This window comes from Dipodomys spectabilis, unplaced genomic scaffold (genome assembly GCF_019054845.1).
Source record: "Dipodomys spectabilis isolate Male_0828 unplaced genomic scaffold, ASM1905484v1 ptg000907l, whole genome shotgun sequence".
Lineage (NCBI taxonomy): Eukaryota > Metazoa > Chordata > Mammalia > Rodentia > Heteromyidae > Dipodomys > Dipodomys spectabilis.
This window is the reverse complement of record NW_024871584.1, coordinates 82,501-102,957: the sequence shown is the minus strand read 5'-3', so window position 1 is coordinate 102,957 and position 20,457 is coordinate 82,501. Positions and strand designations below refer to the sequence as shown.

At 37.7% G+C, this 20,457-nt stretch overlaps 1 protein-coding gene across 1 annotated transcript in view; it reads left to right on the top strand.

Moving 5' to 3' along the window:
• LOC122102837 (neuroligin-4, X-linked-like) overlaps positions 1–20,457 on the top strand; it is a 46,077-nt gene that overhangs the window by 9,728 nt on the left and 15,892 nt on the right. The window contains exons 2-3 of the mRNA XM_042673520.1: positions 7,786–7,938; positions 20,258–20,443. Coding sequence (XP_042529454.1) covers positions 7,786–7,938; positions 20,258–20,443 — 339 coding nt within the window. The remainder of the gene's footprint in view (positions 1–7,785; positions 7,939–20,257; positions 20,444–20,457) is intronic.

The following is a 20,457-nucleotide window of genomic DNA, read 5'->3' as shown; positions in this document are numbered from 1 at the left end:
GCACACAGAGAGACAGACACAGACAGACAGACAGACGGATGCCTAGGAAGACAGACAGACGCATAGACACAGACAGACAGACAGACAAGACATACACAGATACATAGAAAGACAGACAGACAGACGCATAGACCCAGAGCCAGACAGACAGACAGGGAAAGAGACAGACATAGAGGGGACAGACAGATAGACCGAGAAGCAGACCAAGACGAAGACAGACAGATGGACACATAGACACAGACACAGACAGACACATGGACGGATGGACGGACGGACAGAGACAGACACATGGACGGATGGACGGACGGACAGAGACAGACACATGGACGGATGGACGGACGGACAGAGACAGACACATGGACACACTGGGCCCTGGGAAGACAGACAGACAGACATAGACACTCACAGACGGACAGACAGATACGTAGACACATAGACAGACAGACAGACAGGAGACGGACAGACAGACCGAGAGGAAGACGGACGGACAGACACAAGACACAGACGGACGGACGGACGGACACAGAAAGACACACAGACAGATACGCAGACGGACACATGGACACATGGACAGACAGACATAGACAGACAGAGACACAGACAGACAGACGGACACACAGATACATAGAAAGACAGACAGATTCATAGACAGACACACAGACACTCAGAGACACATGGACGGACAGACACATAGACACAGTGATACCTGGAAAGACAGACAGAGACTCACACAGGCGGACAGACAGACAAGACACAGACGGACGGACGGACACATAGAAAGACACACAGACAGATACGCAGACCGACACACGGACACATAGAGAGCAGACGGACGGACGGACACATACACAGCCCGAGCCACATGGACGGACGGACGGACGGACAGACGGACAGACACATAGACACATTTGTACCTGGAAAGACAGACAGACATAGAAAGACTGGCACAGACGGACAGACAGACAAGACACAGACAGACACAGAGGAGACGGACAGACGGACAGACCGAGAGGAAGACAGACGGACAGACACAAGACAGACAGACAGACAGATACACAGACGGACACACGGACACATAGAGAGCAGACGGACGGATGGACACATACACAGCCCGAGCCACATGGACGGACGGACAGACAGACACATAGACACAGGCGTACCTGGAAAGACAGACAGACAGACATACACTCACACAGATGGACAGACGGAGCAGACACAGGCAGACACATAGACAGACAGACATAGATGGACAGACAGACACAGACATAAACAGATGTATAGACAGACACACAGACGGAGGCCTGGAAAGACAGACAGACAGACACACAGACACAGAGACAGACAGATTCACACCCAGACAGTCAGACACCGCCGTAGACACACGGACGGACGGACGGACAGCACAGATCCGGCGATGGGTCACAGGCGGGAACCCAAGCCCTTCGTGACGTCCGTCCGTCTGTCCGTCCGAGCGATGGTGTGGGACGCGGCCCGCCAGGGAATCACCAATCAATCGCCAATAATCAATAATCAGTCGCCAATAATCAATAATGTGTGTATAGAGGATAATCAATAACAGATTATAATGTGTAGGGGATCATCAATACATGATCTGATATGATCTATAGGGGATAATCAATCACCAATAATCATCAATCACCAATAATTAATAATGTATATATAGGGGGTAATCAATAATCAATAATGTGTATATATAGGTGATAATCAATAATAGATCATAATGTGTAGGGGATCATCAATACATTATACGTGATATGATCTATAGGGGATAATCAATCACCAATAATCAATAATCAATCACCAATAATCATCAATCACCAATAATCAATAATGTATATATAGGGGATAATCAATAACTGATCATAATGTGCAGGGGATCATCAATACATGATCTGTGATGTGATCTATAGGGGATAATCAATCATCAATAATCAATCACCAATAATCGATAATGTATATATAGGGGATAATCAATAATCAATAATGTATATATAGGGGATAATCAATGTATATATAGGGGATAATCAATAATCAATAATGTATATATAGGGGATAATCAATAATCGATAATGTATATATAGGGGATAATCAATAATCAATAATGTATATCTAGGGGATAATCAATAACAGATCCTAATGTGCAGGGGATCGTCAATACATGATCTGCGATGTGATCTATAGGGGATCATCAATAATGTATATATAGGGGATAATCAATAATCAATAATGTATATATAGGGGATAATCAATAATCAATAATGTATATATAGGGGATAATCAATAACTGATCATAATGTGCAGGGGATCATCAATACATGATCTGTGATGTGATCTATAGGGGATAATCAATCATCAATAATCAATCACCAATAATCAATAATGTATATATAGGGGATAATCAATAATCAATAATGTGTATATAGGGGATAATCAATAATCAATAATGTATATCTAGGGGATAATCAATAATCAATAATGTGTATATATAGGGGATAATCAATAATGTATATATAGGGGATAATCAATAATGTATATATAGGGGATAATCAATAATCAATAATGTGTATATATAGGGGATAATCAATAATGTATATATAGGGGATAATCAAAAATCAATAATGTATATATAGGGGATAATCAATAACTGATCATAATGTGTAGGGGATCATCAATACATGATCTGTGATGTGATCTATAGGGGATAATCAATCATCAATAATCCATCACCAATAATCAATCACCAATAATCAATAATGTATATATAGGGGATAACCAATACAATAATGTATATCTAGGGGATAATCAATAACAGATCCTAATGTGCAGGGGATCGTCAATACATGATCTGCGATGTGATCTATAGGGGATCATCAATAATGTATATATAGGGGATAATCAATAATCAATAATCTATATATAGGGGATAATCAATAATCAATAATGTGTATATAGGGGATAATCAATAACAGATCCTAATGTGCAGGGGATCATCAATACATGATCTGTGATGTGATCTATAGGGGATAATCAATCACCAATAATCACCAATAATCAATCACCAATAATCAATAATGTGTGTATAGGGGATAATCAATAATCTATAATGTATATATAGGGGATAATCAATAATGTATATATAGGGGATAATCAATAATCAATAATGTATATATAGGGGATAATCAATCATCAATAATGTATATGTAGGGGATAATCAATAACTGATCATAGGCGATAGGTAGGGAATCATCAATACATGATATGACACTATATATAGGGGATAATCACTAATGCATCATGGGATACAGTATCTAGGGTGTAATCAAGACAGCACCTGACACGCACTATAGGCAATAATCAATAATACACAATATCCAGTATATAGGGAATAATCAATCATGCGTAGCAGGCGATATACAGGGGGAAATCAATACCTGGTATGTCATGATCAATAATAGATAATATGCCAAGCACAATCAATAATGCACCACGTGCCCTGTATTGGCGATAATCAATACGTGGTGTGCAATAGGATGTCTAGGGGATCATCAATAATCAATAATCATGTCTAACACGCCCTAGAACAGGATAATCAATACTTAAGATATAGGGGATCATCAATACAGGATATGCCGTCGATCTAGAACATGGAGTATCGATCTGTGCTACGTAACATCGATCTATACCTGGGAATATCGATCTAGAACGTGGAATATCGATCTAGAACGTGGACTATCGATCTAGAACGTGGAATGTCGATCCTTAACCAGGAACATCGATCTAGAACCTGGAATATCGATCTAGAACGTGGAATATCGATCTATAGTATGTAATATTGATCTTGAGAACCTGGAACATCGATCTAGATAATATGTAATATCGATCTAGAACATAGAATATCGATCTAGAACATGGGATATCGATCTAGACTATGTAGAATTGATCTTGAGAATATGGAATGTCGATCTAGATAATATGCAATATCGATCTAGAACATGGAACACCGATCTAGAACATGGAACACCGATCTAGAACTTGAAATATCGATCTAGAACTTGAAATATCGATCTATAGTATGTAATATTGATCTTGAGAACCTGGATCATCGATCTAGATAATATGTAATATCGATCTAGAACCTGGAATATCGATCTAGAACCTGGAATATCGATCTATAGTATGTAATATTGATCTTGAGAACCTGGATCATCGATCTAGATAATATGTAATATCGATCTAGAACATGGGATATCGATCTAGAACATGGGATATCGATCTAGACTATGTAGTATTGATCTTGAGAATATGGAATGTCGATCTAGATAATATGCAATATCGATCTAGAACATGGAACACCGATCTAGAACTTGAAATATCGATCTAGAACTTGAAATATCGATCTATAGTATGTAATGTTGATCTTGAGAACATGGAACATCGATCTAGATAATATGCAATATCTATCTAGAACATTGAATGTCAATCTAGAACATGAATATTGATTGATACCTGGGAATATTGGTCTAGAACGTGGAATATCTACCTATAGTAGGGAATGTCGATCTAGAACATGGAATGTCGATCTAGAACATGAATATCGATCGATACCTGGGAATATTGGTCTAGAACATGGAAATCGGTGGGTGGATGGATGGATGGATAGATGGGTGGATGGGTGGATGGATGGGTGGATGGATGGATGGATGGGTGGATGGATGGGTGGATGGATGGGTGGATGGGTGGATGGATGGATGGATGGATGGATGGGTGGGTGGATGGATGGGTGGGTGGATGGATGGATGGATGGGTGGATGGATGGGTGGGTGGATGGATGGATGGATGGGTGGATGGATGGGTGGATGGGTGGGTGGATGGATGGATGGGTGGATGGGTGGATGGATGGGTGGGTGGATGGATGGGTGGATGGATGGATGGATGGATGGGTGGATGGATGGGTAGGTGGATGGGTGTATGGGTGGTTGGATGGATGGGTGGATGGGTGGATGGATGGGTGGATGGATGGGTGGATGGATGGGTGGATGGATGGATGGGTGGATGGATGGGTGGGTGGATGGATGGGTGGATGGATGGATGGATGGGTGGGTGGATGGATGGGTGGATGGATGGGTGGATGGATGGATGGATGGATGGGTGGGTGGATGGATGGATGGGTGGATGGATGGGTGGATGGATGGGTGGGTGGATGGATGGATGGATGGATGGGTGGATGGATGGATGGATGGATGGGTGGATGGATGGATGGATGGATGGGTGGGTGGATGGATGGATGGGTGGATGGATGGATGGATGGATGGATGGGTGGGTGGATGGATGGGTGGATGGATGGATGGATGGGTGGATGGATGGATGGATGGATGGGTGGATGGATGGATGGATGGGTGGATGGATGGATGGATGGATGGATGGGTGGGTGGATGGATGGGTGGATGGATGGGTGGATGGATGGATGGATGGATGGATGGGTGGGTGGATGGATGGGTGGATGGATGGATGGATGGGTGGATGGATGGGTGGATGGATGGATGGATGGATGGGTGGATGGCTGGATGGGTGGATGGATGGGTGGGTGGATGGATGGGTGGATGGATGGATGGGTGGATGGATGGGTGGATGGATGGATGGATGGGTGGATGGATGGATGGATGGATGGATGGGTGGATGGATGGATGGATGGATGGATGGTATTCTTGCTGACTTCTGTTTGACAGTTATTAGGATTCTGCCTATCACTATCATTACTGTGACTCGTGGTGTGGATCTTGTTACCCTTGTTACGACTGGTGGTGTGATCAGTACTGGTTTGGTTGTGAGGATGGCTGTTCTTGCTGTGGTTCTTGCTGTTGTGGTGACGGTTTGTATTGCGATTGGTGTCAATCCTGTGACCGTTATTGTTTCTGTTACTGTTATGGTTGCTGTCCTCACTATTGTTGGAGGTATTGTTACCGTCCCTGCCGTCGTTTTTGTTATTACTGTTGTTGTTGTTGATGTTGTTACTATTATTGTTGATGTTGTTATTGTTGTTGTTTTTGTTATCGCAGTGGATGGCGTTACTATTACTGTTATTGTTATTGATGTTGGTGTTGTTATTGTTATTGTTGTTGATGTTACTGTTGTTGATGTTGTTACTGTTACTGCCATTGTTATTGTTGATGTTACTATTACTGTTATTGTTGATGTTGTTATTATTACTGTTATTGATGTTGTTGTTGTTTTTGTTATTGGAATGGATGGCGTTACTATTATTGTTATTGTTGTTGATGTTGTTATTGGTGTTGGTGTTGGTGTTATTGTTGTTGATGTTACTGTTGTTGTTATTGATGTTGTTATTGTTATTGTTTTTGTTATTGCAATGGACGGCGTTACTATTACTGTTATTGTTATTGATGTTACTGTTATTGTTTTTGTTGTTGCAATGGACGGCGTTACTATTATTGTTATTGATGTTGGTGGTGTTATTGTTGTTGATGTTGATGTTACTATTACTGTTATTGTTGTTATTGATGTTGTTACTGTTATTGTTATTGTTGTTGATATTGTTTCTGTTATTGTTGTTGTTGATGTTGTTATTGTTATTGTTGTTGATATTGTTATTGTTATTATTATTACAGTGGATGTTGTTACTGTTACTGTTATTGATGTTGATGTTGTTGATGTTATTGTTGTTGATGTTATTGATGTTGTTACTGTTATTGTTATTGTTGTTGATATTGTTACTGTTATTGTTGTTATTGATGTTGTTATTGTTATTGTTGTTGATGTTGTTGATATCGTTACTGTTGTTGTTGATGTTGTTATTGTTATTATTATAGTGGATGTTGTTACTGTTACTGTTATTGTTATTGATGTTGATGTTGTTATTGTAATGGTTGTTGATGTTACTGTTACTGTTATTGTTGTTGTTGTTGTTGTTGTTATTATTGCAATGGACGACGTTACTGTTATTGTTATTGTTGTTGATGTTATTGTTGTTGATGTTGTTATTATTACTGTTATTGATGTTGTTACTATTATTGTTGATGTTATTGTTGTTATTGTTGTTGTTTTTGTTATTGCAATGGACACCGTTACTATTACTGTTACTGTTATTGTTATTGTTGTTGATGTTATTGTTGATGTTGTTATTATTACTGTTATTGATGTTGTTACTATTATTGTTGGTGTTGTTATTGTTGTTTTTGTTATTGCAATGGACGGCGTTAGTATTACTGTTATTGATGTTGCTGTTGTTATTGTTATTGTTGTTGTTATTCTTGTTATTACTGTTATTGTTGTTGATGTTTTTGATGTTGTTACTGTTATTGTTGTTATTGACGTTGTTATTGTTTTTGTTTTTGCAATGGACATCGTTATTGTTACTGTTATTGTTATGGATGTTGTTATTGTTATTGTTGTTGATGTTGTTGTTGATATTGTTACTGTTGTTGTTGATGTTGATGTTGTTATTGTTATTATTACAGTGGATGTTGTTACTGTTACTGTTATTGTTATTGATGTTGATGTTATTGTAATTGATGTTGATGTTACTATTACTGTTATTGATGTTGTTGATGTTGTTACTATTACTGTTACTGTTACTGTTATTGTTATTGATGTTGTTATTGTTGTTGATGTTATTGTTGATGTTATTGTTGTTTTTGTTTTTGCAATGGACGGCGTTACTGTTACTGTTACTGTGATTGTTGTTGATGTTGTTGCTCCTTTGCTGACCCCCCGTCTTCTCTCCCCCCCCCCCCCCCCCCCCCGCAGACATCCACGAGCCGGGCGCGCGCAGGCCGGTCATGGTGTACATCCACGGCGGCTCCTACATGGAGGGGACGGGGAACATGATCGACGGGAGCGTGCTGGCCAGCTACGGCAACGTCATCGTCATCACCCTCAACTACCGCCTGGGCATCCTGGGTGAGGACGGACGGACGGGGGGGGGGGGGCGGACGGACGGACAAGGACAGGGACGGACGGACAAGGACAGGGACGGACGGGCGGACAAGGGGACAGACAGACACGGACGGACGGACAAGGACACGGACAGACGGACACAGGCAAGGACGGACGGACAGGGACAGACGGACAATGGGACAGACGGACAAGGACAGATGGACAAGGACAGGGATGGACGGGCGGACAAGGGGACAGACAGACACGGAGACAGACGGACAAGGACAGACGGACAAAGACAGACGGACAAGGACAGGGACGGACGGACAGGGACAGACGGACAATGAGACAGACGGACAAGGACAGATGGACAAGGACAGGGATGGACGGGCGGACAAGGGGACAGACAGACAGGGACAGACGGACAAGGACACGGACAGACGGACACGGGCAAGGACAGACAGACAAGGAGACAGACGGACAAGGACAGACGGACAAAGACGGACAAGGACAGGGGCGGACGGACAAGGACAGACAGACAATGAGACAGACGGACAAGGACAGATGGACAAGGACAGGGATGGACGGGCGGACAAGGGGACAGACAGACACGGACGGACAGACAAGGACACGGACAGACAGACACGGGCAAGGACAGACAGACAAGGAGACAGACGTACAAGGACAGACGGACAAAGACAGACGGACAAGGACAGATGGACAAGGACAGGGACGGACGGGCGGACAAGGGGACAGACAGGCGGACACGGGCAAGGACAGACGGACAGGGACAGACGGACAATGGGACAGACGGACAAGGACAGATGGACAAGGACAGGGATGGACGGGCGGACAAGGGGACAGACAGACACGGAGACAGACGGACAAGGACAGACGGACAAAGACAGACGGACAAGGACAGGGACAGACGGACAGGGACAGACGGACAATGAGACAGACGGACAAGGACAGATGGACAAGGACAGATGGACAAGGACAGATGGACAAGGACAGGGATGGACGGACGGACAAGGGGACAGACAGACAGGGACAGACGGACAAGGACACGGACAGACGGACACGGGCAAGGACAGACAGACAAGGAGACAGACGGACAAGGACAGACGGACAAAGACGGACAAGGACAGGGGCGGACGGACAAGGACAGACAGACAAGGACAGGGATGGATGGACAAGGACAGACGGACAAGGACAGGGATGGACGGACGGACACGGACGGATGGACAGGGATGGACGGACGGACACGGACAGAGAGACACAGACAGACAGACAGACACAGACAGACAGACACAGGCAGACAGACAGACAGGCAGGGACAGACGAACGTGGACAGGGATGGACGGACGGACACGGGCAAGGACAGACGGACAAGGACAGACGGACACGGGCAAGGACAGACGGACAGACGGACAAGGACAGGGATGGACAGACAGACACGGATGGATGGACACGGACAGACGGTCATGGACAGACGGACACGGGCAAGGACAGACGGACAGACGCACAAGGACAGGGATGGACAGACAGACACAGACAGACAGACAGACACGGACAGACAGACGGGCAGACGGACAGACATGGACAGACACACAGACGGACAGATGGCCACAAACAGGGATAGACGGACAGACAGATGGACACAGACACAAACAGAAAGACCGACAGACAGATGGACGTGGACAGAGAGACAAAGACAGAGATAGATGGACAGACAGACACAGACCGACTCGGACAGACAGACAGACAAGGACACAGACATACGGACATAGCGGACACGGACAGGGATAGACAGACGGACAAGGAGACAGATGGACATGGACAGACAGACAAACACAGACATGGACAGACAGACACAGACACGGACAGAGAAATGGACAGACGGACAGACATGGACAGACACAAAGACACAGACAGACACAGACAGGGACATAGACAGACAAGGAGACAGACGGGTGGACATGGACAGACAGACAAACAGAGATAGATGGACAGACCCACAGAGACAGACAGACAGACAGATATGGATAGACACAGACATGGACAGACAGATGGATAAAGACACAGACAGACAGACACGGACAGATGGACCTAGACCGAGAAAGACAGACAGACCCACAGACACGGACAGACAAATGGCCCGACGGGTCAACAGAGACACAGACGGACAGACAGACCAGGACAAACAGACGGGGGGGGTGGGAGGCGGGACGACAGGATGGACAGACGGGTGCAGACAGATTCACGGACCCGGACAGACAGACAGACAGACAAACTGACGGACAGGTGGACAGATCAACACGCCGCAGACGGACGGACACGTCGATGGACAGACGGACACAGGGGCAGACCACGCCAACAACAGCGACGGCAGTAACCGTAACGCCAGCGGTCGCCGCCACAGTAGCAACCGTAACAGCAACAATACTACTCGTAGTAACAGTAGTAACAATAGCAATAACAGCAATACTAGTAATAGCCATGAGAGTAACAATAGCAACAGGAGTAACAATAAGAGTAACAATAGTAACAGCAGCAGTACTAATAGTAATAGCAATAATAGCAATGGGAAAGGTAGCAATAGTAATAATACTACTAGTAGTAACAGTAATAATAATAGCGATGGTAGCAATAGTAACAATAGCAGTACTAATAGTAATAACCATTGTCATGATAGTAATCACAGCAAAAATAGCAACAGGAAAGGCCGTAATAGTAACAATACTACTAGTAGTAATAGCACTAACAATAGCAATAACTGCCATAATAGTAATAGCCATGGTAGTCACGTTAGTAATAGCAGTAACAACAATAGCAATTGGAGTAACAATAACAGTAATAACAATAGTAACAATAGTTATAACAGCAGTACTAATAGCAATAACAATAGTAATAACAATAATAGCAATAGGAAAGGTAGCAATAGTAACAATACTATTAGTAGTAACAGTAGTAACAATAGCAACAACAGCAATAATAGTAATAGCCATGGTAGTCACGTAAGTAATAGCCATGAGAGTAAGAATAGCAACAGGAGTAACAATAAGAGTAATAATAGTAACAGCAGCAGTACTAATAGCAATGACAATAGTAATAGTAGCAATCATAGCAATAGGAAAGTTAGCAATAGTAATAATACTACTCGTAGTAACAGTAGTAACAATAGCAAGTAACAACAGTAGTAATAGTAATAATAGCAATGGTAGTAATAGCTATAAGAGTAATAACACTCGTAATAGTAATACCAACAATACCAGTGAGAGCAATAGTAGTATTAGCAATAGCAATAGTACTCACAGCATGCATAGTAATGACAATCATAGCAGTGGTAGTAATAGTAGCAAAAATAGTAATGACAGTAGTAACAATGCTAATACCAACAATAGCAACGATAGCAATGATAGTAATAGCCCTGGCAGTCATGTGGGTAGCGATAAGAGTAAGAACAAGAGTAATAATAGTAATAATACTAATAGCAATGATAGTAACAGCCATACAATAGCAATAAGAGCAATAATAGTAATAACAATAGTAATAATAGGAATGACAGCAATCATAGTAATAGCAGAAGTAATAGTAATAGAATACTATTACTAGTAATAGTAGTAATAACAATAGTAATGACAATGGCCATAAAGCTAATAGTAACAGTCATGAGTAATAATGCTAATAACACTAGTAATCATACTAACAATACCAACAATAGCAATGATAGCAATAGCAGTATTAACAATAGCAAAAATCGTCCTAGCATGAATAGTCATGACAATGCTCGTAGCATTAATAGTAATAGCAGTGGTAGTAATAGTCATGGGAGTAATAACAATGGCAACAATGCTAATAGCCATAATGCCAATGAGAGTAATAGCCCTGGCAGTCGTGTGAAGAGCAATAACAGTAAGAACTAGAGTAATAATAGTAGTAACAATACTAATAGCAACAATAGTGATAGTATTAGCAATAGCAATAAAGGTGGTAGCATTAATAGTAATGACAGTAGTAGTAATAGCAATAGCAGTAATAGTAATAATAGTAATAGCAACAACAATAATAATAGTAATTAATAGTAATAATAGTAATAGTAATAATAATAGTAATAGTAATAATATTAATACTCGTAGCCGTATGAGCTCCAGCAAGAATAGAAGTAATAACAGCACTGATCAGGATAGTAATTGTTACTATTAATATGACTCTTCACAGTATTACTATTATTGCTCTTGGGATTAGTACTGGTGTCACTATTATTGTTATTACTCGTGCTATTATTACTCCTCTTTTGATGACTATAACTGTTATTGCTATGGTTGGTATTATTACTGTTGTGAATATTGCTACTATTACTATTGTTACTGTTGTTGCTATTACTTGTGCTATTATTACTCTGGTATTATTAGCTATTATTACTCTGGTATTATTAGCTATTATTACTCTGGTATTATTACTGCTGTGAGTATTGTTATTGTTACTGTTGTTACTGTTGTTGCTATTAGTTGTGCTATTATTACTCTTGTGGTCCCTAGAGCTATTATTGCTATTACTACTAGTGTAAAGATAGCAATAGCAACAACAGTAATAGTCATGCCAATAATAGCAAGAGTAATAATAATAGCAATCATCGCATTAATAGCAAGAGTAACAGCAGTAAAGGAACAATAATAAAAGCGAGAGTAATCATAGCAATAACAGTAATAGTACCTGTAGCAATAATAATGATAGCAATGGCGAGAATAGTAATAATAGTAATAGCAATAGGAATCATAGCAAGATTAGTAATAGTAATAATGGTAATAGCAACAGTAATAATGGCATTCATAGTAATAGTAGCAGCAATAATACTAGTAGCAATAGCAATAATAGCGTTAATAATAGCAACAGCAATAAAGCAACAATAATAATAAAAGCAAGAGTAATAACAATAGCAACAACAATAATAGTAATAGTAGGAATAGCAATAATGGTAGCAATAATAGCAATAATGATAGCAATAATAGCAATAATGATAGCAATAATAGCAATAATGATAGCAATAATAGCAGTAATGATAGCAATAATAGCAATAATGATAGCAATAATAGCAATAATGATAGCAATAATAGCAATAATGATAGCAATAATAGCAATAATGATAGCAATAATAGCAATAATGATAGCAATAATAGCAGTAATGATAGCAATAATAGCAATAATGATAGCAATAATAGCAATAATGATAGCAATAATAGTAGCAATAATAGCAATAATGATGATAGCAATAATAGCAATAATGATAGCAATAATAGCAATAATGATAGCAATAATAGCAATAATGATAGCAATAATAGCAATAATAGTAGCAATAATAGCAATAATGATAGCTATAATAGCAATAATAGTAGCAATAATAGCAATAATGATAGCAATAATAGCAATAATGGTAGCAATAATAGTAGTAGCAATAGTCATAATAGTAGTAACAACAGTAATAGCAATAGGACTAATAGTCACAGCAGCCATAGCAATAGTAGCAAGACTAATACCAACACCATTAGTTCCCCCAGGCCAGGGTTCAAAGGTGACGCCACCCTCCTAGCCCAGGATCCCATCCTGATATAGAAGGGAAGTGGAACCCAGGAAATGCAGAACAAATCCAGGAAATCAAGGGAAACAACCCAAGAAGATCAGCAGGAAGTGACAGGAAATGAATGTTAAAATGAATGAATGAACTCTTGAACGAATGAGTGAACTCATGAATGAAGGAAACCTTGAATGAATGAATTCTTGAATGAATGAAGTGAAGGAATGAATTCTTGAATCAATGAATAAATGGATCTTTGGAACGAGTGAATTTTTGAATGAATGAATTGAATGAATGAATTCTTGAATGAATGAATTGAATGAATGAATGAATGGAATGAATGAATTCTTGAATGAATTTTTGAACGAATGAATGAATGAATTGAATGAATGAATGACTTCTTGAATGAATGAATTGGATGAACTAATGAATGAATGGATGTCTTCTTGAAGGAATGAAAGAACTCATGAATGAATGAGTTGTATGAATGAATGAATTCTTGAATGAATGAATGACTTCTTGAAGGAATGAATTGGATGAACTAATGAATGAGCAAATGACTTCTTGAAGGAATGAATGAATGAATGGAATAAATGAATTCTTGAATGAATTTTTGAACGAATGAATGAATTCTTGAATGAATGAATGACTTCTTGAATGAATGAATTGGATGAACTAATGAATGAATGAATGACTTCTTGAAGGAATGAATGAACTCATGAATGAATGAATTCTTGAATGAATGAATGACTTCTTGAAGGAATGAATTGGATGAACGAATGAATGAGCAAATGACTTCTTGAAGGAATGAATGAATGAATGGAATAAATGAATTCTTGAATGAATTTTTGAACGAATGAATGAATTCTTGAATGAATGAATGACTTCTTGAATGAATGAATTGGATGAACTAATGAATGAATGAATGACTTCTTGAAGGAATGAATGAACTCATGAATGAATGAATTCTTGAATGAATGAATGACTTCTTGAAGGAATGAATTGGATGAACGAATGAATGAGCAAATGACTTCTTGAAGGAATGAATGAATGAATGGAATAAATGAATTCTTGAATGAATTTTTGAACGAGTGAATGAATGAATTGAATGAATGAATGACTTCTTGAATGAATGAATTGGATGAACTAATGAATGAATGGATGTCTTCTTGAAGGAATGAATGAACTCATGAATGAATGAGTTGTATGAATGAATTCTTGAATGAATGAATGACTTCTTGAATGAATGAATTGGATGAAGTAATGAATGAATGAATGACTTCTTGAAGGAATGAACTCATGAATGAATGAGTTGTATGAATGAATGAATTCTCGAATGAATGAATGAATGACTTCTTGAAGGAATGAATTGGATGAACTAATGAATGAGCAAATGACTTCTTGAAGGAATGAATGAATGAATGGAATAAATGAATTCTTGAATGAATTTTTGAACGAATGAATGAATGAATTGAATGAATGAATGACTTCTTGAAGGAATGAATTGGATGAACTAATGAATGAATGCATGTCTTCTTGAAGGAATGAATGAACTCATGAATGAATGAGTTGTATGAATGAATGAATTCTTGAATGAATGAATGACTTCTTGAAGGAATGAATTGGATGAACTAATGAATGAGCAAATGACTTCTTGAATGAATGAATGAATGAATGGAATAAATGAATTCTTGAATGAATTTTTGAACGAATGAATGAATGAATTGAATGAATGAATGACTTCTTGAAGGAATGAATGAACTCATGAATGAATGAGTTGTATGAATGAATGAATTGTTGAATGAATGAATGACTTCTTGAATGAATGAATTGGATGAACTAATGAATGAATGGATGTCTTCTTGAAGGAATGAATGAACTCATGAATGAATGAGTTGTATGAATGAATGAATTCTTGAATGAATGAATGACTTCTTGAAGGAATGAATTGGATGAACGAATGAATGAGCAAATGACTTCTTGAAGGAATGAATGAATGGAATAAATGAATTCTTGAATGAATTTTTGAACGAATGAATGAATGAATTGAATGAATGAATGACTTCTTGAAGGAATGAATTGGATGAACTAATGAATGAGCAAATGACTTCTTGAAGGAATGAATGAATGAATGGAATAAATGAATTCTTGAATGAATTTTTGAACGAATGAATTCTTGAATGAATGAATGAATGACTTTTTGAAGGAATGAATTGGATGAACTAATGAATGAATGAATGACTTCTTGAAGGAATGAAAGAACTCATGAATGAATGAGTTGTATGAATGAATTCTTGAATGAATGAATGAATGACTTCTTGAAGGAATGAATTGGATGAACGAATGAATGAGCAAATGACTTCTTGAAGGAATGAATGAATGAATGGAATAAATGAATTCTTGAATGAATTTTTGAACGAATGAATGAATGAATTGAATGAATGAATGACTTCTTGAAGGAATGAATTGGATGAACTAATGAATGAGCAAATGACTTCTTGAAGGAATGAATGAATGCATGGAATAAATGAATTCTTGAATGAATTTTTGAACGAATGAATGAATGAATTGAATGAATGAATGACTTCTTGAAGGAATGAATTGGATGAACTAATGAATGAGCAAATGACTTCTTGAAGGAATGAATGAATGAATGGAATAAATGAATTCTTGAATGAATTTTTGAACGAATGAATTCTTGAATGAATGAATGAATGACTTTTTGAAGGAATGAATTGGATGAACTAATGAATGAATGAATGACTTCTTGAAGGAATGAAAGAACTCATGAATGAATGAGTTGTATGAATGAATGAATTCTTGAATGAATGAATGAATGACTTCTTGAAGGAATGAATTGGATGAACGAATGAATGAGCAAATGACTTCTTGAAGGAATGAATGAATGAATGGAATAAATGAATTCTTGAATGAATTTTTGAACGAATGAATGAATGAATTGAATGAATGAATGACTTCTTGAAGGAATGAATTGGATGAACTAATGAATGAGCAAATGACTTCTTGAAGGAATGAATGAATGCATGGAATAAATGAATTCTTGAATGAATTTTTGAACGAATGAATTCTTGAATGAATGAATGAATGACTTTTTGAAGGAATGAATTGGATGAACTAATGAATGAATGAATGACTTCTTGAAGGAATGAAAGAACTCATGAATGAATGAGTTGTATGAATGAATGAATTCTTGAATGAATGAATGAATGACTTCTTGAAGGAATGAATTGGATGAACGAATGAATGAGCAAATGACTTCTTGAAGGAATGAATGAATGAATGGAATAAATGAATTCTTGAATGAATTTTTGAACGAATGAATGAATGAATTGAATGAATGAATGACTTCTTGAAGGAATGAATTGGATGAACTAATGAATGAGCAAATGACTTCTTGAAGGAATGAATGAATGCATGGAATAAATGAATTCTTGAATGAATTTTTGAACGAATGAATGAATGAATTGAATGAATGAATGACTTCTTGAAGGAATGAATTGGATGAACTAATGAATGAGCAAATGACTTCTTGAAGGAATGAATGAATGAATGGAATAAATGAATTCTTGAATGAATTTTTGAACGAATGAATTCTTGAATGAATGAATGAATGACTTTTTGAAGGAATGAATTGGATGAACTAATGAATGAATGAATGACTTCTTGAAGGAATGAAAGAACTCATGAATGAATGAGTTGTATGAATGAATGAATTCTTGAATGAATGAATGAATGACTTCTTGAAGGAATGAATTGGATGAACGAATGAATGAGCAAATGACTTCTTGAAGGAATGAATGAATGAATGGAATAAATGAATTCTTGAATGAATTTTTGAACGAATGAATGAATGAATTGAATGAATGAATGACTTCTTGAAGGAATGAATTGGATGAACTAATGAATGAGCAAATGACTTCTTGAAGGAATGAATGAATGCATGGAATAAATGAATTCTTGAATGAATTTTTGAACGAATGAATGAATGAATTGAATGAATGAATGACTTCTTGAAGGAATGAATTGGATGAACTAATGAATGAGCAAATGACTTCTTGAAGGAATGAATGAATGAATGGAATAAATGAATTCTTGAATGAATTTTTGAACGAATGAATTCTTGAATGAATGAATGAATGACTTTTTGAAGGAATGAATTGGATGAACTAATGAATGAATGGATGTCTTCTTGAAGGAATGAATGAACTCATGAATGAATGAGTTGTATGAATGAATGAATTCTTGAATGAATGAATGACTTCTTGAAGGAATGAATTGGATGAACTAATGAATGAGCAAATGACTTCTTGAATGAATGAATGAATGAATGGAATAAATGAATTCTTGAATGAATTTTTGAACGAATGAATGAATGAATTGAATGAATGAATGACTTCTTGAAGGAATGAATGAACTCATGAATGAATGAGTTGTATGAATGAATGAATTGTTGAATGAATGAATGACTTCTTGAATGAATGAATTGGATGAACTAATGAATGAATGGATGTCTTCTTGAAGGAATGAATGAACTCATGAATGAATGAGTTGTATGAATGAATGAATTCTTGAATGAATGAATGACTTCTTGAAGGAATGAATTGGATGAACGAATGAATGAGCAAATGACTTCTTGAAGGAATGAATGAATGGAATAAATGAATTCTTGAATGAATTTTTGAACGAATGAATGAATGAATTGAATGAATGAATGACTTCTTGAAGGAATGAATTGGATGAACTAATGAATGAGCAAATGACTTCTTGAAGGAATGAATGAATGAATGGAATAAATGAATTCTTGAATGAATTTTTGAACGAATGAATTCTTGAATGAATGAATGAATGACTTTTTGAAGGAATGAATTGGATGAACTAATGAATGAATGAATGACTTCTTGAAGGAATGAAAGAACTCATGAATGAATGAGTTGTATGAATGAATTCTTGAATGAATGAATGAATGACTTCTTGAAGGAATGAATTGGATGAACGAATGAATGAATGGATGTCTTCTTGAAGGAATGAATGAACTCATGAATGAATGAGTTGTATGAATGAATTCTTGAATGAATGAATGACTTCTTGAATGAATGAATTGGATGAAGTAATGAATGAATGAATGACTTCTTGAAGGAATGAACTCATGAATGAATGAGTTGTATGAATGAATGAATTCTCGAATGAATGAATGACTTCTTGAAGGAATGAATTGGATGAACTAATGAATGAGCAAATGACTTCTTGAAGGAATGAATGAATGAATGGAATAAATGAATTCTTGAATGAATTTTTGAACGAATGAATGAATTCTTGAATGAATGAATGACTTCTTGAATGAATGAATTGGATGAACTAATGAATGAATGAATGACTTCTTGAAGGAATGAATGAACTCATGAATGAATGAATTCTTGAATGAATGAATGACTTCTTGAAGGAATGAATTGGATGAACGAATGAATGAGCAAATGACTTCTTGAAGGAATGAATGAATGAATGGAATAAATGAATTCTTGAATGAATTTTTGAACGAATGAATGAATTCTTGAATGAATGAATGACTTCTTGAATGAATGAATTGGATGAACTAATGAATGAATGAATGACTTCTTGAAGGAATGAATGAATGAATGGAATAAATGAATTCTTGAATGAATTTTTGAACGAATGAATTCTTGAATGAATGAATGAATGACTTTTTGAAGGAATGAATTGGATGAACTAATGAATGAATGAATGACTTCTTGAAGGAATGAAAGAACTCATGAATGAATGAGTTGTATGAATGAATGAATTCTTGAATGAATGAATGAATGACTTCTTGAAGGAATGAATTGGATGAACGAATGAATGAGCAAATGACTTCTTGAAGGAATGAATGAATGAATGGAATAAATGAATTCTTGAATGAATTTTTGAACGAATGAATGAATGAATTGAATGAATGAATGACTTCTTGAAGGAATGAATTGGATGAACTAATGAATGAGCAAATGACTTCTTGAAGGAATGAATGAATGCATGGAATAAATGAATTCTTGAATGAATTTTTGAACGAATGAATGAATGAATTGAATGAATGAATGACTTCTTGAAGGAATGAATTGGATGAACTAATGAATGAGCAAATGACTTCTTGAAGGAATGAATGAATGAATGGAATAAATGAATTCTTGAATGAATTTTTGAACGAATGAATTCTTGAATGAATGAATGAATGACTTTTTGAAGGAATGAATTGGATGAACTAATGAATGAATGAATGACTTCTTGAAGGAATGAACTCATGAATGAATGAGTTGTATGAATGAATGAATTCTCGAATGAATGAATGAATGACTTCTTGAAGGAATGAATTGGATGAACTAATGAATGAGCAAATGACTTCTTGAAGGAATGAATGAATGAATGGAATAAATGAATTCTTGAATGAATTTTTGAACGAATGAATGAATGAATTGAATGAATGAATGACTTCTTGAAGGAATGAATGAACTCATGAATGAATGAGTTGTATGAATGAATGAATTCTTGAATGAATGAATGACTTCTTGAAGGAATGAATTGGATGAACTAATGAATGAGCGAATGACTTCTTGAAGGAATGAATGAATGAATGGAATGAATGAATTCTTGAACGAACGAATGAATTTTTCCGTGAACGAATGAATTATGGAATGCATGGGTTTTGGAACGAATGAATGACATGTTGAACGAGTGAATGACGCCGCTCTCCCCCCCCAGGCTTCCTCAGCACCGGGGACCAGGCCGCGAAGGGCAACTACGGGCTCCTGGACCAGATCCAGGCGCTGCGCTGGGTGGAGGAGAACGTGGGCGCCTTCGGCGGGGACCCCAAGCGCGTCACCATCTTCGGCTCCGGGGCGGGCGCCTCGTGCGTCAGCCTGCTCACGCTCTCGCACTACTCGGAAGGTACGCCCACTTCC